The sequence below is a fragment of the Dermacentor albipictus genome, chromosome 5 (genome assembly GCF_038994185.2).
Source record: "Dermacentor albipictus isolate Rhodes 1998 colony chromosome 5, USDA_Dalb.pri_finalv2, whole genome shotgun sequence".
NCBI lineage: Eukaryota > Metazoa > Arthropoda > Arachnida > Ixodida > Ixodidae > Dermacentor > Dermacentor albipictus.
Window position 1 is genome coordinate 95,221,263 of NC_091825.1, and position 21,697 is coordinate 95,242,959.

Genomic DNA, 21,697 nt, shown 5'->3' on the forward strand with positions numbered 1-21,697 from the left:
ATTATAGCATATTCAGCATGATTTCACGACGCATTAAGAGTGTCGTAACAGGGCAGCGAATTTTTGTCCAGCATGCGGGGGTAGCTCAGTGGCCATGGCATAGCGCTGCTAAGCACCAGATCGCGGTTTCGGTCCCGGCCATGGCCTCCATATTATGCAGTATAATACGGCAAAAAACATTAAGTTTAATAATAATAATAATAATAATAATAATAATAATAATAATAATAATAATAATAATAATAATAATAATAATAACAACAACAACAACAACAACAACTCGTTTGCCGTGCATTGAGTCTAACTTAAGGAATGCCATAGACGGTCAAACTTAATCCGAAGTCCTCCAAGGCGGCCCACATTACCTGGTGCGCAGATTTGGGACCTTAAACCTCACTTTTCTTCTTTAATGCAATTAGAATTCTTTCGCTCCTTCGCACACTTTAGGGTTTTTTTTTTTCTCTCATCTAACCGTTCTCCTGTCAACTTGGGTCGCTTGGCAGCCTATGGTGACTACTGGGTCGAGCATTGGGCTGCCGCGCTAAGGGAACCGTGTTTGAAAACAACTGTTGAACCAACTTGGGTCACTGCGGACGTGCCGCACTTCAATGGGAGGCGCTATGGCCATTGCTCTGGCGAAGTTAAATGTGTGTGGATGAATCATACTGCCTTTGTAAAAAAAATTATTTAACAAGCTCTCGAAAGCTTCATATGTGGGCAAGGTTACAAACGGGACAGCCATATACGGGCAACGTTTTCAAGTATGTGATTAACTACATGCACCCGAAACTCTTAATGCGGCTGCCCGAAAGAAACAGCTTCGCTCACAATTCGGTTGCGATTGCGCAATGTCGCGCTAGTCTGCTGCCGTGTTGTTTTTATTAATTTTTATTTTTTTATTTGATTGCGCGATTTCCTTTTTGGTATTTCCCTCCTAAAGTGTATTCGACACGGTTCGAGGTCATCATGGTCATCATCATCCGCAGCAGCACGAGCACTTCAAGCAAAGACGAAGAGGTCGACGCGTTCTATTCTGCTGCCTCGCTTCGCCCAGACAGCTTTTCGCCACGCACAATCGTAAGTGATCTCTCACCGAAGTTACGGGAGTCAGACAGGCACCATTTATACTTGCAAGTAGCATCTGGTTCATCCCGCTTGAGTGAGATCAGTAGAAGTAAGTCGGCAGGGGAGGTATAGTCATCAAGACGCTATTGTGTTACAGGCACCAACGCGGCAGTCTGTGTTTATCCTATCGCTACCACATATTTTTGCACTCAGGTTGCGTTGGAACAGTAAACCCGTCGAATCAATCAAGGTTATGCCATTTAGGATGTCAATAATAACCCAGGGTGTAGATTTTGTAGAATTTGCTTTATTTTTTAAATTTTTTTGTTACTAGTCAATGGTTTGCATGTAACCGTGCTGCCGTTACGAACGGGTTTGGTGAACTAGATCTACGAGTGATATACAGGAAATATTGCTTTATGTAATTATGTCGAAGCGAGTTTTAAAACATTTACTTTGTACGGGACATCTTCGTTTCTGTCCCTCAGTTATATGGCCAGGAGGCACGCCAGGGGATGGCAAACATTACATCTACGTACTGGTCCAAATTGATTGTTTAACTGGGACTTTCCTAATTATCTGTTTTCGTTATGCTCTGAGGTTCATGTTCGTACAGAGAATTCCATGACATCAACCATGTGAGCGTATAGTTCGTATGTGTAACATTCCAAATCGACCACGTGCAATCGCATTCGTATGAGGCGCAACACTTGGCTTGGGGTCAAAGGGGCTCCAAGATTGTACGATGGCGGTGGCGTGAAAAAAATTGGTTTAATAAATACCCGTAATTGTAATGTTGTTCAGTTCTCCATTTCTTTAGTATACATGTTGGCACCGATGGGGCAGTCTTGAAGCCCTTGCGACTCTGTGCATCCGTGTTGCAGCTCGTACTGAACGCATGTGTACGCATTTCAAATTCAAATATTAGTTGCGAGTGCCTGTACGGTATCGGGCATAAATTTATGAGCAGCGTCCATCGAGAAAACCCTGAATGCAGTCATAGGTGATATGCCCACGCAACTTCCATCTGGGAAGACCCAACAAAGTTTTCCCATGAGAGAATCGTAATGCCTCAATTGGTTCCTGGTTGTGCTTGCTGAATGCAACAAAATTCTGCTTGCTTTTTTTTCTTTTTCGTCTCGCGTCGTCCCGAAACTTTGTATTTGTAGCCGATTGCATATCTATTACCGTTTATCCGAGTGCAGTGCGTGACGTGAGCACCTTCCTTCAATGTGAGGTAGGTCACATGGCAGGCGCAAAACCGCAACGCACCGGGATTCCTGCCTTACGTACTCGTTCTATCACCGCAGTTAGATCCAGAAAAAAAAAACTGAATCCTAAAGAAAGAAGTTGGTGAAACAGGTTTCACCACCCTCTTTCGTTATCCTGCACTGATTAACCGTGCTGGCGAAGTAGCGTTCTGCTGGTCACGGGTTGGTGAGTTCGCTTCAGAGTGGCAGTGGCCTCGTCTCTATGAAATGCGAGATACCGGGCAAGACTGTGTAACTAAGCTCAAATGGTAAAATACGAGGGATTCTAAGGCCACGCGTTCCTTTCCTTCTCCTCCCACTTTGCCCCCGAGCACTGGCTGCTGCAGGATTTCACCACGAGCCAGTAACGGATATAGGGCATGCCGAGGAGGCCCCCGGCTGGCACGCGATGTACGTAAGCGCAGACGCGAGCTTCAGCACAAATGCGTCGTCGTCGTCGTCACGGCCGTCATTAGTTCACTTCCACGTCATCGTTCCGTTGTGGTCACGTTGTCGTCGCCATTGCGTCGTCCTCGTGTAGTCGTCATCAATCGATTGTCGTCGCTCCATGCAGTCGTCATAGTCTTAATTGTCGCCTTCATTTCGTCGTCGTCATCCGTGATCGTCATTCCCTCGTTGCCTTGTCCTCTCCATCGTCCCGTCGTCGATAACCTGCCGTCACAATTCCGTCGTAGTAAACTCGTCGTCCTCAATCCGTCGTCGCAGTGCCGCTGTAATTACGCGCTAAAGCTGAAATTCTGGCTTGTTGGTCACTTACGATCGTCAAATATCAGCGCGTGAAAAACGAGGGAGAAACGTAAAGAGACACGCACAACGCTCGTACGACGAAGCTGTACAATGACGTATAGTTGTCACATACATTGGTGCAGTCGTCATTGTTCCATCATCGTTACTTATTGTCATTTCATCGTAGCCAATTTGTTGTCCTCACTCCTCGTCTACATGCTATCGTCATCAGACCGCTGACCTTAGTTCGCCGTCGTCATGGCGTGGTCGACGTTCCGTCGTTGTGATACCACTGTGTTCATTCCGTCGTCCTCGCACTGTCGTGATCATGCGCGCTTTAATCTTATCACGCCGTTCTTGTTATCGCTGCATCGCGCTCGGCCAAACGTTATCATTTCTTCTTCGTCACGCAGACGTCCTATTTCCTTCATTAGACTGATTTAGAATAGGGCCCCCCCAAGTATAGGGGGCCCCTAATGATTAACGTCTTGCCATAGCACATGCGGCGAACCCAGACGGTATCTCTGTGTTTGAGTTTTCGCACGCCCCTAACGCTAAATTAAAATAAAATAACGCGGGTGCCCCAAACTTGCTTTGCGTCGGGCCAACGTGACCATGAACATATCAACAACGTGTCAATGCCTCCTCATTAAAAATAACAAACCCTAAGGTTTACTTTTCGTCCTGTAAAATCTTACGTATTGCATTACTTTATTTTTTTCTGACATGTTTTTAGAAAGGGCGCTGCAATCACTTGGCGCTAACGCAAGCCGGGAACCTCATCGCAAAGCACTTTCCTGGCGGGGCATGCAGAACGCTAATGCATAGCGGTCGCTTGTTGGTGCACCCTAAGCTCTACACAACTGTTCTCAACCTCCCTATTGTCACTCGGCTGTCACGGGCGCGATTCGCACGTTGGAGCGCCACAAGTTAGTCGTGGGCCATATACTTGGAGGTGGTCCCTAAACAAGAAGCAATATCGCGAACGCAATGATTTGAAAACTTACAGGTGCGCCAGCCATCCACGCGCCAGCCATCACCTGTACATGTTATGCCTGTACATTCACTGCCTAGACTCAACTTTTTTTTCTTTTTGCTTCACTGCAACCTTTACAATAAGCTGCTACGTGCACCTCCAATTGAATTAGTTAGGCTCACGGTGGCAGTCATACAGACATCACTTATTTATTTCATGTATGTTGCAGCAACAACAAAATAAAAGCACATAAAACCAAAAGAAAAAAAAATTGAGCGCCAATCCACACTGTGCAAGTGGTTGGCCAGCGAAGCTGGGGTATCACCTGATCCGATAAACTAATGTGACGTAGGAATGGACCATTGAGCAATGCGCTGCATCAAATACTGCGCGGGGCTTGCTTTGGGCTGGATTCGCTGCATCTTGCCTAGCCTGAGCACGACGCCGTTGTGCATATTGACGCTGCTGTTCTCGCCGCCGTTCGTCGTGCTCACGCTGTTCTTCTGGAGTCCTAAATATTTTTTTATTTTATTTGTAAAATACCTTACAAGGCCCCTACATGGGGATTGAGAAAGGGGGGCATACAATCAAGTACACACAATAACAATAATAACAAGTACATAAAAAAAACAGCAGCCAGGTGGACAGCCTAAGAGTCAGAGAAACATTAGCTACATAAAGCTGCATATGAGTACAATAAAAAGGAACTCTATAAGTTTGTTACAAACGAATAACAGTGCAAGAAGAAGGTAGAAAAAATAACACAGAACAGTGAGTGTGATATTAATGGTTAACAAGGGTTAGGCCAGTTCAGTGAGTGCTTGAATTTCTCGCGGTCAGTTTCCGCAACTATGTTGTCGGGAAGGTTGTTCCAGAGGCGAATGGCACGTGGGATTGCAGACCAGTTAAATGCCTCTGTTTTTGCCTTAGATGCGCGTGAAGCTATGATGATTGTATAATCTGTGCGACGTGTGCGATGACGTTTCTAGGTGTAGGTAGCTTTCGTTAGTGCGGTGGGCGTATTTATGAAATAATGACAAAAGGGCTATGTCGCGACGATTACTTAGCAGCTGAAGTGAAAGGTTAATCTTTATTTGAGTTACGCTAGAACGGTAGTCATAATTTCGGGAAATGAAACGGGCCTTCCCATAGCGATATCACAACACAAAGGAAATCATTCAGTTGCTAAGGGGCCCTTCTTTTACATATGAATGTCAAGTGACGTAACTGCCTGCTTCGTCTGCTACGGCTACCGCTTCCCGGCAACTGCAGCTTATGTAAGCGTAATCCTTACGGGGAAATGTATGCGGTGAACGCTGCATGCTTCGCATTGTACGAACGCGCCTTATTTTCTATTATGTGATTTTGACACTTGTTCTGCGCTTTTGCTTATTGAAACGAATGCTGGTGTGTGTCTTCCACGCGTAATTCTAATGGAGATAGACGCATTTAGCTGCAATTCGTGGAATGGTTTTCTGTCGATTGTTCTGTCGACGGAGACGAAGAAATCCGGGGTCCGAGTCATTTACAACTTTGCCGTAAATGCGTATGCAACTTTCTCGTCGCAATCGGTAAAACGCGCATGTACCTGGACATTAGTAATCTTGACAACAATACTGCTTGTCTCACCATTCTGTTTCCATGATTTTGTGTGTGCTGAAAACTTTAATAAATGTGTGCCATGTTTCCGGGACATTTTTTAAGGCCCTTGGTGGTCAGAATATTCCAGAGCCCTCCACTCCGTCGCCTCGAATAGCTCCTGATTTGGAACGCCAAACCCCGTGTAAGAATCGGCCGAGTGCATCAGATGGAAAAAAGCATATCATCGACGATCTGGGAGTCCACGAGTTCGAATTTTCCCGGGTTACGGCGACATCTTCTGTATAGTATTCTGGAAAGGCACCACGGGATTCCTGTGGCAGACACCAGCGGACATGAAAGCTGCATTTGGGATGTGAGCTCATAACAGCTATCCTTATAAAATAATTGCTAAGCCTTTGTATTATGACGTATCTCAAAAGCAGCCGCTCTGCTTTGGCGCGTTAGAACCTGTGAATCAGTGAACTGAAACACTAACGCTTTTGTGTCCATGTTGATGAGACTTGCTTACGTAATGAACGCTTCTTATTTTCAGCCCCCGATTCCGGATAAGAGAGAAGAGGCAGCGATTCAACAACCATGTTGCGTTTCGCGGGCACCGTCACGCTCCTCCTTTTCTGCACTGCGCTGTGCCACTGTGCACCTGGTTTACAGTAAGCGCAGCACAGCTACAGTTTTGTGTTTCTTTACGTTTCTTTGGCAACAGGCTCGTGAAAGTCGTTCTCAGTGGCAGCAGTTGTAAGAATTATGCGAAATTCGTAATTTTCTTTATTAATTGCAATTGGTGCTGCACTGAGGCAGTCCAACTGCCCACGAAGGTAGAACTTTACTGCGACATAGTTGAAATTCGCCGAAGTTCTCAAAATAGCAAAATATTATTTTGATAAGCCAATGAAATCCTGACCCATAGCGACGTTTCTTACAGAGACTTGATCTTTTGAACTCCGATGCGTTATTCAGGTACAGACATGGCCTCCGAGATAATCCCCGCGCGCGTTTCTCTCCGGTCGTGCCAATCGGTGGTGATCTCGGAGGCCATTGCACAGAGCGCCGAATGGACGATGGCACCGAGAGAGGGCGCCAGGCTTCACGTGCGCCTCGTGTACCACGTTTATGATGATGCGGTCTTCAGAACTAAGCAATTTCTTTTAAATCCCAGGGCAAGCAATTGCACCGGGGATAAGGAGATCATATCACAAGGAAATTATTATTATCAGGGTTTGCGCTTCAATCAGCTTACTTAGTTTTGCTAAAAGCCAGCTAAACAGATGATTTTCTTCGCCCTTCAACAATTATTGAGCTGGACATACGTGTTATTATTTCATATCAGGCTGGCTAAGCCATATGTCGCTCTCTCTCTCTCTCTTTACATCTATCGAACGTTTTCTCTTTGTACGACAGCGTAATTCCGCTTCTTGATATCTAGCCAGTGCTGCGCCGCTGGTGTACTGTAGGAAAGTAAGCGAAAGATGTGCTCTAGAAAGCAAGTGCAATCGGCACTTTTCATGGGCATGCACCCTTTTCTTTGATGGCCATAATCTTGAGAGAGCTTTTTTTTTATAATAGCATGTAATAGGCATCAGCGTCCTCGGAACGTTGTGTTAATTACTGTGCTATTCCGTAATAATTTGCGATACTTCCGTACACAAGGACAGGTGGGGAAAATGACACTTGGAATAATTTCACGGAGTCTTTGGCAGTTTCTGCGAATGTAGCTTAGCCCGCTACAAACTGGCACTCGAGGTAGGCTCCGATAGGGCTCTACACAGCTGTTGGCATAGTTGGTACAATGTTCGGAACTGAGTGCAATTGCTTCTTTTTAAATGTACGGCCTCGCGGTACGTTTGATTATTCGTTTGGCTTGCAAACGCAAAGCGCAATAATAAGATAACTCTTCTAGAAACAAGTATCTCGCTCGTTATCACCTATATTTGCCAATGAGCCTTCAATATGTGTGTGTTCTGGTGCCACAGCTGGCGCAGGGTTAACTTTAACTTTCCGGTACTTCTCGTAACTTGCACCACTTGCCGTAGTGGCTCGGTGGTCATGGTGCTGAGTACGAGGTCGAGGGCGCTGTTCCCGGCCACGGCGGCCGCCCATGGATGGCGTTAACACGTTAAACGTTAACACAGCCAAGGGGTCAAAATGAATCTGCAGGTTTCACCAACCCCCCATCCCTTCGGCCATATACTACGGCGCCTCTGGCCAACCCCAGTGTTAATTCGGGACGTTAAATCGCACGAGTTGTGAGATTTTTGTCGTTCACATGTTCTCAGCATTGCCATCTGTTGGGCGTGTTGGTAAACTGAAAGCATATCTAGCGCCAGCAAACAAGGACGGAAGGGAGACGGCACCACAATGCGCTAGTGGTGCATTGTGGTGTCGTCGTCTCCCTTTCGTCCATTGTTTGCTGGCGCTAGATACGTTTTCACGTGTTCTCGCTGCTCTTGAGCTTTCAATATCTGTTCTTTTTTTCATGCTTCTAGGTTGCCCGAGGCTTGTGACACGAATTCGTGCAACGCAAGCTGTACGAAACACTTAGAAGGCTGGCCCGCCCCGGACGCTTACGGGAAGTGCAATGAGAAGGGCGTGTGCCGCTGCTACCATCGGTCAAGTGCGTATACACCAGCAGGGATAGGCTGCGGCCGTCTCTGACGTCGCGCGTAGTATTCCATCTAATGAATTTGCTAATGATTTCGAAACTGGATCTATTAGGATTCAAACATTGATGTGAAGGAAACGAATACCTGTAGATTTCTTTGTTTTTATTTAAATACAGAGGTAATGTTCAAAGCATGACATTCATAACGTGATCCGGTGAAAATGTGTGCACCCATAATAGTGCTGGTTTGTCTCGCATGGCTAACACCCCCCCCCCCCCCCCTTTTTTTTTGTTAAGGGGTACAGTTGAATGGTTTATGGCGATAAATAAATATTCCTTCTGTCCCACCGCGGTGGCTTAGCGGTTATGGGCTTCACTGCTGAGTACGAGGTCGCGGGATCAAATTTCGGCATTTCGATGGGGCGAAATGCGAAAAACGCGCGCTACCCTCACATGGGGGGCTCGTGAAAAGTCAAAAGAGGTCAAAATTAATCGGGGCTCCCCCAAGATGGCGTGCCTCATAATCATATCGTGGTTTTGGCACGTAAAAACCCCAGAATTAAATTCAAGATTCTCATTTTTTTTTGCGACTTCCATACCGAAAGTAAACATCATAACAGCTCCGACAGAGGTTATCAAACATACCTTCCGCGGTTGCTTAGCGGCCATGGCGCTACGTTGCTGTCAGGGTCGTGGGTTCGATTTCGGCCGCATTCCGGTGGAAGAAGTATAGAAAAGCTCTCCTGTACCGTGCATTGGATGTATTTTACACAACCTCCGGTGGCACAAATTATGCCGGAATCCAACCCCTGTGGCGTGCCTCATAATCGGGTCGTGTTCATGGCAGGTAATACCGTGGAAGTTAGGTTTCATACATGAAAAACTGCCTGAAGCAAACTTTACTAGCTATCGCTGTCCACCCTCTCGATCTTGTTGGATGTATTTCGGCGCACACCAAGCATTCAGAATTACCATGCAGTTTCCTACTGAGGCCTCTCGAATGTACACCAAAATAATGTACGCAAGAAAATGTACACAAAAGTTCAAGGTGTTAGCCATTTGTCAAGCTTCTACACTTAGAGGCGCCAGCATGTTCACTGTGTTAGTTGTCGGATTGCGGACCCGTAGTGCAACAAAAGCATGGAAATTGAATTTGACTTCGTTACTCCATTGATAGTGGGAGCGTTGTTTACCTCACCTGTTAGATGCGTTAAAAAAAAAGGATCTGAAGACTTGGGCGAGTATAATGTAAGGATTCAATTCTCTACGATTTTTTTCCCCGTTTTATCATCCTTTGCTCTCGGCCAGCCGTTCCTCACTCTAAAAATTTTTACACCCTTATGAGTGCATAAAGGGTGTTCGGTTGTCCCATGGCAAACACCCTCACGTTTAAGGGTTAAGATCAAATTGTTGGTGGGAACCAATGATGGTATCTTGTTTGCCGACTTTTCCTTGGAATTAAAATGGATGACAGCTGTGACAGGCGACATAAAAGTGCATTAAACTAAGTTTCAAATATGCCGCTATCAAATTCTCCTGTCGAGTTTCTCTGTGCGCCCAAGGCTGTAAGAATGCTTACATAGTTTTCAATTGCCTCTTTTCTCGTCGCACGTCTAGCTAGAGTTTATTTGACGTCCTCTATAAATTTTAAACGCCATAGTGGTAGGGGTGTTACTCATGGGACAAGCAAACACCATTAAGGGTGTAAAACCTTTTACTGTGTACTGATAAACTATGGCTCGGAGCAGCTGTTGAAGCAATGATGAATAATTTGGCGTGCGAGTGTTCGTAGGTCAGAAGGTAAGCGTTAAGCAACCAGGATTTCGTTTAAAGCACAGAGGAGTTTACCTAAGAGAAAATGTTACCTGGGCAGCTCCTATCTGTGAGTTTTGTTGCATTTAACGGAAACCTTATACCTAACGGCATTAAAAAAATGACTGTGGCTTAGCTAAGGTTAAGCCCAGGATGCGAAGCATACTAGCCTTTATTTTAACGCGACAGCGTTAACGAGCTCGTGTCGCAGAAAAGCCGGTGTCGTCGGCGTCGGCTCAGGCGTGCGGCGCGTGCTCAGGCGCACATTTCGTTGTCGCGCCGAACGCTGCGTTGCTCGACGCTCACCGCGTCCGATGCGGGGCGCGTAGTCGCTGCGCCGTAGCAAAGCCACCTAGAAACAGTCTCTGTAGCACGCCCCAACCTTCGCTTCTCATTCCAACGAGCAGCTCTGTATCCAGGAGGCATCTCACCTCGTGAGTGTCTAGCAGAGGCAAGCGCAGCTGCTTATATACCGCCGCGACGCCGCGAGCGACGGCGCGAGTTGGAGCCCCGTTTCTCCTCTGTCGTGACGTCACGGTGTCAGGTGGTCAGCCTTGAAGGCGACGCCGCGAGCGACGGCGCGAGTTAAAGCCCCGTTTCTCCTCTGTCGTGACGTCACGGTGTCACGTGGTATTGAAGGCGACACCGCCGCGCCTGTGGAGCTGGGTTGAGCTCTAGTAATATGCTTCGCATAAAAAAAAGACTAAATCATGAGGTGCACAAGTCCAACCAACTCAGGGATAAGAAAATATTTCGCAATTCTGCACGTATGGACAGCCGTATGTATGCATGGGACAACGTCTTGGCAAGTTATCTCCACTTTTGTCATCTCGGGCTTGTGTCTCAAGCGTTTTTCTTGGGCGGATCGCGGAGGCAGTGCAATCGAAAAACGTGCGCCGACCTCGCAGAAAGTGCAGCCTTGAAGTGTGCGCGGATCTTGAAGGCGACGCGGTCGAAAGCTTTAAGCAGCCCGAGGCTCCTCCTCCTCTCCTAACGCGGGGGGCGACGTGATAGAATGCCGTGCGCATTGACACCGCCCCATTTTCACCCCCAACTCAATCAGAAAGACGCTATCTTTGATCGAAGTCGGGTAATGGTTGAATTGCCTCCCAACATCATAAAAAAAATAGTAATAATAAACACGCTCCTTGAATTATTGGCAGTTTTCGCAATAACTATGAAGCACTCGAGCAAACTCGGATTTGGCCCCGTGCTTGACAGTTGCATTTACGTATGCATTTATTGCGTGCAAGGAAGGCAAAGCGACAAATTATTCATTACGCTGTTTAGAAAAAAAAAGAAAAATTACGCCACGGTTGGTTAATGGCGCTCATTTTTTCCACGTAGTGTGCGACAAGGCGAAATGCGCGAGCACGTGTACTGAGAAGCACGGGAACGAGGCCAATCTCCGTGCTGCATGCGTCGATGGCGTCTGCACCTGCAAGTGGAACAAAAGTAAGAGTTACACATTACTTGCTCTGAGCTCTTGGCAGTGGCGTAGCTAGGTCTTCTGGCACCCGGGGCTCATAGGTCTGCTGTCACCACCTGCCCCCCCCCCCCCCCCCCCACCTCCCCGGGGTTTAGCCGGCGGAAAGAGGGGTGTCTTCAGACGTATATGACACCCTCCCCCCCACCACTGGCCCCTTGCACCCGGGGCCCACGGCCCCCCCCCCCCCCCTCTGTTGCTTCGCCACTGGCTCTTGGGCACGTGGAATACAAACGACTTACAAAGCACCCGTGTTCGATTTTCCGAGTTCTGCGGTACACAGAGTCGGTTTCGTTTTCTGGCCAATATATAGCTGAAAGGCACGGATAACGGTGCGCCATAAATAACTCTTCTAAAAGTGTCTTCAGAGCATTGCAAATATCGAGAATGTGAGGTATCGCAAATCATTGAATGTAGAAGACACATCTCTCGACTAAGGGATCGCGCAAACTCGTTTTGATATTTCATGGGCGGGTGCTACTTACCTACACGACATAAGACGCGTGCCAGAAAGCCTAAGTATTTATGCTTGCTTCTATGACAAATTGGAAGGGCCACAATCGCGTGGAATTTAGGCATAGCCTTAATCGAGGCGGCGGCGCAGCATCTGTCAGCTGCTACCGTGAGCTGGTTGACGAGCCAGCTTCCCTAAATTTTAGGGTAAACAAACCCAATGTTTAACCTAGACACGAGTGAAACGTCTTTTATAAAGAAATACTATCGTTTAGCTTAAATTTGGCGCACATCAAATCATAGTTGCCGACACTGACGCTAAAGCTTCTGGTACTATTTTTCTTTTCTTGAGCGGGTTTACAAACTGGACGAATACTTGTCTTCGGGGGTAGGACAATTGCTAGCGGGCACACTATTAGCCCCGAGAATTAGGAGTGGCGCCCTCTCGCGAGTGACGTCACGGCCAGGACGCCGCTCGCTCCGGCTCGCTCGGCTGCCGCGCGCGCTCGTTCCCTTCGTGTATGCTTGGGGCATGGGCGGCTCGAGCCGTACGTATTGAAGAATACGTCGGCTTCTTTCAGCTGCCATACCTTAACCACAGTTTCTTCTTCAAAAGCGTGTGAGTCGAGAAACTTTGCGGCTTGGATATCGCAAGCTAAGTAGCGTTAAAGGGTCTACTAGGTTTTGCAATGCATATATGCGCCGTGTCTATCGGTAAATTTTGACTAAAAAAAGAATATCTGCAAATTCAACGCGCGAAGTTGTGTATGATGCTTCGCTAAACATTTAACATTCCTTTAGTATTTAGCTATGAGAGGCATTGCATTTTACGTGGAAGAAAAATTTGGTAATTGGCGTCAACATGTTATCTGATTTTAGAAAGACACTGCCCAGCGAAGCTCTCATCATGATTCCTATTACTCTGGTGTGTTGTTCTATTCAAATATGGCCATTCATTAATGCGCAAAAAAATAGTTAGGCGCGAATTTCTTATGAAAACGTTTGCTGCTACTTTCATCCCCCTCTGAAACAGGCCTCCAAAAAAACGAATTGCTCATGGCTGCTAACACGACGGCGCGTCATGTAGAGTATTTACATAGTTAATTGCAGTTATACAATATATGAAAGGACAGTGAAATATTTCCACAATAACAATGCAAAACACACTGCGGCATTGAAATAAATAAATGATATACACTTGGTAACATAGACAAAAAAGAGGAACATAGCATACATTATTAATCATTAACAAACGCGCTCTAAAGAGGTGAGTTGAACGTGTAGCACGGAAAAGGGAATATATATTGGTGCATTCCTATTTGTACTCTGTAAATAGCCGTAAGCCTTTATTAACTTTACTTCAAATTTCCGCCGCTTAAAAAAATAAACACGTGAAGAACCGCCTAATGTTGACAAGCAGTTAAAGAAGCAAGTGAGGCGTGTAGAATCTAAGCTCCAGTATTAGTTAAGTCCCCGTGCTACTGCCGAGCGTTTCTGTGAGGAAATGCAAAAATTCGATATTGTACCATGAACTATTCGTCGTGAGCAAACCTGTTTTAGCGGCATAAAATCAACGTAACTGCTGTAGAACTCATATATAGCCAGCTTTCTGAAATACTTGTTGCACCGCGGGAGGTATGGTATCGTAACTGGATTCCTATAGGCTATGCTTTTGCGATTGTCTATCCGCGTATGAAAAACCCACGATGGGGTGGTCTGCGTCGCTTCGGCTGGCACTGTAGCGTTGCCTTCGAGAGCTGCATTGTTGTCTAAGAAATTAGCTCTTTGAATAAATGTTCGCAAAGGAAGACGTCGTAAAAATATATTTGAGACGACCACCATAAGTATACAAGCAGAGAGAACGAGGGCGAACAAACGAAAACACCGCAGAAAGCGCCCGGACAACGCCCGAACTGTAGCAGACGACAGGCGCGAGTCCTTGCCCTGACGTCACGCGAGCGGCGCTCGCAGCGCCGCTCGTGTTCGTTCTCGGGTCTAATAGAGTTGTTCGAATTGGTGCGCCAACGAAATTTTTTGCCTAACAACTTCCGAAAGCAACACATTGGCTGATAGATGCACGCCTCGGCAATTTATTCTACCTATATAGTATTTTTCAAGGCACACCTAAGTCGATTGTACACAAGTGCTTCTGCGTGGCGCCCTCGCCAGAATGCAGCTGCAGCGGCGAGTAAACGAGCCATGTGTTATGTGTTACATGTGTTTCATGTGTTTCATGCGTTACCATGTGTTACCATGTGTTTCATGTGTTACGGCTCTTTAGAAATTAAAAGGTCTGAACTACTGAAGGTCTAAATACTGTACTCAAGTTTCCCCTTTCCCACATCCCATTCAACTTGCCGTGCGCAAACACTATATAGGCAAGCAAGCATTGTTGACTCCACTCTTCCCAATTGCAGCCACGTGTTCCGTGCACAATTTTAACATAGGTCTTTCACGTGATAACTGGGACCGTTGTCCTTGCGGAAATGAAAGTAACTAGAAAATTTAACTTACATTGTGAATGCGTCCACCTGTCCAATCAAATCTCTTAACTCTTCCTCAGTCAAATAATCCTTGTTTATTTAAACAGTGTTCTAGCTTCTTATTCGTTTATCAGACATGTGCGGGGTTGACCAATATTCATTTCCAGCGTTGGACCCCACACTAACCTCACAGGATATTGGTCCAACGATCTTTGACGTATTTCTTCACTTGTTTAACTTGGCAGGGTTCAACGCATCAAATACAGGTGTGTGCTATGCCGTTTTTATTTGTACACGGGAAAGTTAACGCATAGCTTATTATATAACATATGATATGTAATAGCATAACTGTATTAATTACGTTATAGCTAAATTGTGTTTCTTTTTTTATGCATGCAGGCTCTTCATGGCCAGAAACTAAACGCGAAGAAGTTCTCCTAGTTTTCTTTGATGTGGAGCTGTCTTTGGACATTACAGGGTTAAGCAAGTTAATGTTTTGTTTTACTGTGATTGATTCATTCTGTTTTCTTTGCTTTGTTTTGTTTTCTTCCTTCTCTACAGAATGCGAGCTGTCTGAATGTGAAGCCGCTTGCAAAGAAGTTTACGCCGGAAAGCCCAACATTGAATGGCACTGCGAGGATGACATGTGCTACTGCAAGTGGCACGGAGGTAACTTCACATTATATATCTCTCTCCTTAAATAATAACTCGGTAAATACGGTGAGCTTTTTAAATCTAGCCTTTCTCAAAAGACGCCAAACAGCGCGTTAACTAAAAGACAGTGGTCAAATAGCCTGATACAAACTCGTTGCGCATATTGCTTTTACGCCGCTCCTTGCCACCACTTGTCTGTATTTAGCTTAAAACGTCGTTTAACACATTCTAGTTCGAATTTTTGTTTTAGAGCGCAGCTCTTTGGCGTCCGTTTCTGGGTTTCGCGTCGTCGTCGGCGTCGTCGTCGGCGTTGTCGTCGGCCTCGTAACCAGCTCCGCCCCCCTTCGCTGGAGTGGGAGACGAAGGACGCGAGCCGCGAATAGCGGAGACCAATGAGAGCGGCCCCTTCAGTGACGTGCGCGCGCGATGCTGGTGTCATGCGGACCCTCCTTACGGCTCGATGCGCACTCGGGTCTGGTCTCAGCCGATCCGCTCGTTTCGTACTATCGTCTGCTCGCGCCACAGCTCTCGCCCGCGCCTGTTTGGTTCTGTTGGGTCGGTCTCGTTCGCGCTTGTTTTGGTTGTTATTGTGTGAGATTGTTTCTTAATCTGATTGTATGCGCTATGCGAATTGTATAGTACTTTCTGGAAGCCATGCGGCACCAGCGATCACACTGGAACCTTTGACGAGTCATGTACTAACGCTGGCTCGCTTGATCCGCAGATCAGATTTTCGACCATTACCGACTCTGCTACATGTCTCTCTCAAATTCTTTGCTTCAAAATATCGCGAAATGGAAACACGTATAGAGCTGCGCTCAAATTTCGCATTAGGGAGTATCGTAATCGTCGGATAAATTTTTTGAATTTGTTTATATTACGTCCAAATGAACGAGTAATAGAGAAAAATAAAATTCCCCAAGTAGCTTTTTCATGATATGCGAGAGAAGACTGTCAAAGATTGTGTATACCCAACCACCGTAGCTGCCTATAGAGGCTATGGTGCTGGGCTGCTAAGCACGAGGCCGCGGGATCGAATCTAGTGCACGACGACCGCATTTCGATGTGGGCCAAATGCGAAAACACCCGTGTACTTAGGTTGGGATGCCCGTTACAGAAACCCTTGCGGTCCAAATTATTCCGGAGCCGCCCTACTACGGCGTGCCTCATAATCAAATGGTGCTTTTGGCACGTTAAACCTTTATATTTTTAGTTGTTGGTAGCTAGCGGTGCTTCAAACTTCTAAATCCGCCTCTTTCATGGCGCGACGGCGCATGCGCCCTGCCCTAGCGGATTAGTCGCGAAACGTTTTGGAAGGGACGCACGCGTGGCCGCGCGCCGGAAAGTCCCATAAAAAAAAGAAGAAAAGGAAAAAGCGCTCGGACGCGCGCTGCTGCAAACACTCGCGCCGTGTACCTGCTTCTGCTTACAAATTCTGCTTACAAAATTGTCACGTGCTTTTGGAAGCAACCACTGCCAATTATAAACGCTTCCGATGGTGAACTTTTCATTGCGTCATAGAAGAGTGGTTCCTTAAAGAAAGGTTGTATAGGTTGTCGTGTACATGAACTGACGCGTAAAGGTACATTTCTTTTTGTTAGTGCTAAGGGCGCATGGGATAAAACCGATATGGTTCGCATCGGCGCGGCGACCCTTTTCTGTGCCTTTATAATAATACCTTGCAGAGAAGTTACGAAGTGCGTTGATGTTAATAGAAAGTCCCAGAAACACATCTTGAACATAGTAGAAAGACGTCGCCGATCTATTAACAATGCTCGTGCGAATATGCGACCTAAACATTGTTGCTCTGCATGCAGTAGGGAACTTACAAGCGCGTGTCAAAAGCAGTGAACAGTCGTTTGCTCTCGCATCCTCAACGTCGTCATTGAAAGCAGTTGGCCCACCAACGCTTTTCGCTGATTTCGTGATCGCCAGAACAATCTTGGTAATACATAATTGCTAATTACGAGTTAAGTAAGCGAAAAATAAATATGTTGGCGATCGTAAAAGGTCAGAAAAATTATTTCAACTTCGCACTGTGCGTAGCTGCCTCTGCTGTGCGTGGCCTCCAAGATCACAGAGCCGTGCTGGTTAGCGTAGTCTACCGCGGACGACACGGGGTGCCGCGACGAGCCCTTTCGCCACCGCGACACTCAACTTTCGGCCTAGGCTTGGTCCTCTTGGTTTCGCTGTGTAGCTTCTAGCGCGCTAACGGAAACGAAGAGAGAGAGAGAGAGAGAGCCGTGTATTGGTGCGATAACTCGGCGTGCAGTTGAAGGATCCGAAAACATTTGGGGCATGAGATTCGTGATACGCCGTCCGTAAATAGTGAGGCCAGTCTATGATTAGTTAGAAAAGTGTTTCAGGACCCCTTTATTATTCTTTCGAAATTTACCTGCCGTGGTGGCTTTGCTAACTGATTTGTTCTTTAATTTGGACCCGTTCTTTCTTCGGTGGGGGCGCCGCTTTGAGGAGTGGTAGAAGTCTGAAACGCGCATATCCTCGCCCGAGGCTGCCGCCTTGAACAGCTTCTTTATGTCGTGTTCAGCCTGGCTATAGGTGACAGTTGCCGCCTCTGGCAAAAATTCCGGTCTGGACGAAGTCCAGTTAGTCTTTCTGCCTCGTCCTCTCTCCCTCTCTCCGCGTACAAAGTGGCTGGAACAAGGCAGTTTCGGACACCAGAAGATCGTTGATTTTTTTTTCATCAGCGCCGCTATATCGCAAGAATAGCATTTCGCGCGATCAGTCCACCACAAGAGGCCACCGCATGCCCCTTGCAAAAGAAAAGACGTCCCAGTGAGTAAACCGCCAAAGTAGAACGTGATTCCGGCGCACTTGAGGCGTATTTCCGGCGTACTCCGTCCGTATTTTCGTTGTGACCACGCCGTGCGTCTGCGCGCGTACTTTCTTCAGGCATAAACAGCACTGTACTAGTGACCGAAATTGGGACCGTAGGCTATCCGGACCGTATCCTACTATGCGAACTGTTATTTGCTGCAACGTTAGTGCCAATTGATCCCGTGGAGCAATACACACGACGCGCCGACGTCGAGTGATGCAACGTTAGATGCAAGGTGAAACATAGTTTCTCACAAAAATTAATAACGAAAACTCACGCTGCGATCGCATAGCTATCGCAGGAAGGAAGCTTGGTATGCGATTTCTCTGATATTCGTGCTTGGGGCTTGGGACTTTGTTTATTATACGTTGTATCTGCCTTCATTGCCACAAAATTTGAAGCAGTCCCATTTTACTCTGCATACAAGCATAAGAACGGGGAATGGTTGCGTTCGTAAAGGAATATTTTGTTGAAAATAATCAATTCCAAAAGTCAAAAAGCCGTTCGAAGCCAGATGGGCAAAGTTTAGGCGCATCCATGCACTAACCATTATTGCTAAGCTGGCTGAACCGCCCTGCTTGCAACTCCCGAATCCCTCACTGTAAACGAAACGCCCCTAAGGGTGCAAATCAATTATGACTCACACCCTGGCACCCTTGTGGGTGTCAGGGTGCGAGTTTTAGACAGAAAGCACTTTTTGAGGTGCAAATCGGTTTACATTGCTGTAGGATACTTTATCTGTTGAACGTGCATCATACGTCATCGCTACTCAAGCTACTGAAGGCGGCGCTTCAATGCTGCCCGGAATGTGTCATGTGTAATGTTAGCGGGCAGAAATAAAATCGCGCAGTTCACGTTCGGACAGTAAATAGTATGCGAGACATAACTGCCGCTAAAAGAAGGCACAGAAACCGCAGACACGATAGAAGCACTCTGACAACGACACGCGCGGCGTCATTGCATTTTTTCTTTAATTTCTTTTTGTGTCCCTGGTTCGGGTATCTTCCTTTGGTGGCATATATGTCTCAGAGCAAGTACCACCTAAGCGAACAAGTTCTAAAGTAAATAGTATGTAGCGTTTATTGCGCACGTCAGTGAAATGCTCGAGCCGATGATGTCCAACTCAACAATATAGACCGTCGTAGATGCGGCTTCTCATTGAGGCAGCTTCGCTATAGGTATATAGGCACAAATAAATGATATAAAAGGACGAAAGAACAAAGAGCCCGTTCCGATTTCCCTGTGCGAATACGAGTGAAGCGCGGAAAATGCTCTTAATGAACGAGCGGAACAATTTGTTTGTTTGACGAAATCCTCGTTGAAGTGCATAACAAATTTATATTCAACGTTTCCGGTCGGAGACGGGCCTTTATCAAGGATGGTATACTGCAGATGTAACCACAGGTGTTTTATACAATTCCAGTAGAGTAATTGCGGGGTATTGCGGAACCAGTATGTGGCGCTATTAGCGCCATGACTCGGCCAGGAGTATAAGAAAGCTGTCGTTACAACTGCAAAATGGCCGAAACGTCGCAAATTTGTTTTAACGTTGTTATTTTTTCAAATAACTATGCAGTCGTCAGGAACTCTCACAATATATATATATATATATATATATATATATATATATATATATATATATATATATATATATATATATATATATATATATATATATATATATATATATATATATATATATATATATATATATATATATATCAAAGAGTTCCCGACAATAGACGCGCTGTCCTACATGAGCCAAGAATGTAAAAATTAAAGGCGAGTCGGAATCGAATTGAACTGGACGCATACTATTCGCAATAGCCTATAGTAACTCAGGCAATTTTTTGTTTGTTTTTCACATAACTCACTATGTTTAATTAACCAACTTTATAATTATTGGCTGAGGACCCCAAGTATGATAAGTAGATTTGTAGAGCACATTTAGAAACCACCGATCCAGTTGTTTCCTTTACGATATCTCTCACTTAGCCCTTTTTTCCCGGTTGCAAAAAAAGCGCGCGAAACATGAAAAGAGCCGCGTGACGTAGCGCTTGCGCAGTGGTACCGGGTTGCTCTCAAGCGTGCGTTCGATGAACAATCACCGAATCAGAATGCCGCAGAAACCCCTTTCAATTATGGCTAATATCGTCTATATAAGACCGTCTGTTCCGCAAAACGTGGCATGCAGCCAGAAAATTGGCCCAGCGTGTTACCTTTACTGCCATGGTATATATAGCGCGTACTTGCGTGACGTCACATACGTCACCTTGCGTCAATTCTTCACAGCTTTCAATGTGCTTCTGGCGAAATTCGGTTCAGGATGAAGTGCTGCCTTTCACCGTCATAAATGTGCAACAATATAGTGGCGTAGACGACGTCAATGCATGCTCGCCCTACCGATACGAACCATCGACTTTCGCGTGTCTTTCTCTCATTATGCCAGCCGTATCATGTCATCTCGAGGTAGCGCTTCCACCTAACGACTCATCGTTTCTCTCTATTTGTCGCAGTGTTGGGAGGTGCAGCGCATGCCCCGCCTGGTCAGAAACGCGTGAAGAGGATCCAACTGGTCGAAAGTGACTCGTTCGACCTAGAGAAAGGGGTTCAGTCTTCGGATGCGAAAAAAGTCGTACAGTGACCTTCTAACGGCTCAGCACCATCGTGGTGCCAAACATTTGCAACAGAAAAAAAAAAACATGCTTGCAGTGCTGAATAAAAAGGGCGTCTTTTCTTCTAGATGCTGTGTCTTCTTTAGCGGGCGAAATTGATGACGTCAGGACAGTATGAATTGAAGTCATTTGATGCAGGAGTATGTGTGGTGGAATAGCCCAGAAACTGGAAAGAGCGCGAGTGACAGACACGACAAAGGTTAGTCAGCGCGGAGTCCTGCGTCATATCCCAGGCATGCGCTGTTCACCTGCACATAGATTGCGTCAACTTTAATTGGATTATTTGGGGGTGCGAGTGCTTACCCCCTCCCAGGTCACTCCTGCCAGCTCCCTCACAACAGACGTGGGAGGAGCTGCTCAGAACGCCGGATGAAAAACTACAAAAAGCCCACGTTGCCTGGGCCGAAAGGGTCGGTCCTCGTGAGGTGCCATTCTAGGACTCGGGCCTACCAGATCATAACTGAGCAGAGTCTCAATAAAGTTGTTACCACCACCATACGTGTAGCAGTGAACACTATCTTCATCGATATGCATAAGAAATTCGAACTGAGAGGTTTTCCCCTCGAAAACTTACCCTTTTACACACAGCAAGCGTTAATACTGAGCAAAGGGGGCAGCACACATAAAAAAAGGCAGAGACGACATATATATGCAGCGTTTGTGTCGTCCGCTTCCTCTCTTCTTTGTTCTCTCTTCGTGCGCTGCCCGATAACCCCCCCCCCCCCCCCCCCCCCCAGTATTCATTATGTCATACCAACTTGCTCAATTATCAACTTTGCTGAGCACAGTAAGTGTTTCATACCCTTATTACACGGGCACTTCAAAGGCCGTTAAAGAAATAGCAGTTGCCCTTAACGGCCGTTGGACGGAGTTAGACGGCAGCGCCAGCGCCGTTGAAAACCCAGCGGCGATGGACACCAACGGAGCTCGCCGGTCTCCGTTCCGCTGCTAATTTCGTCCGTTGCGTCGTCAGTTCGGCAAGACGGCAGCTCCCAGCAACAGCGTGTCCCCACTGAAGGCGAGCGCTCTGCCGCAAGAGCACTTCGTGTGGACACC

The 21,697-nt window shown here is 46.5% G+C and overlaps 1 protein-coding gene across 2 annotated transcripts; it reads left to right on the forward strand.

Annotated features, from left to right (window-relative positions):
* The first annotated feature begins 953 nt into the window (after positions 1–953).
* LOC135918635 (uncharacterized) lies at positions 954–20,708 on the forward strand. Of its 2 annotated transcripts, none has more exons than XM_065452263.1 (6): positions 954–1,077; positions 6,173–6,290; positions 8,124–8,251; positions 11,399–11,506; positions 15,035–15,142; positions 20,483–20,708. In XM_065452263.1, exons 2-6 carry the CDS (start codon positions 6,217–6,219, stop codon positions 20,608–20,610), a joined length of 546 nt encoding a protein of 181 aa, XP_065308335.1. In that variant the 5' UTR covers positions 954–1,077; positions 6,173–6,216; the 3' UTR covers positions 20,611–20,708. The 2 variants fall into 2 exon arrangements, with proteins under 2 accessions (XP_065308335.1, XP_065308337.1); XM_065452265.1 differs by lacking the exon at positions 954–1,077 and adding an exon at positions 1,156–1,174.
* Positions 20,709–21,697: the final 989 nt, after the last annotated feature.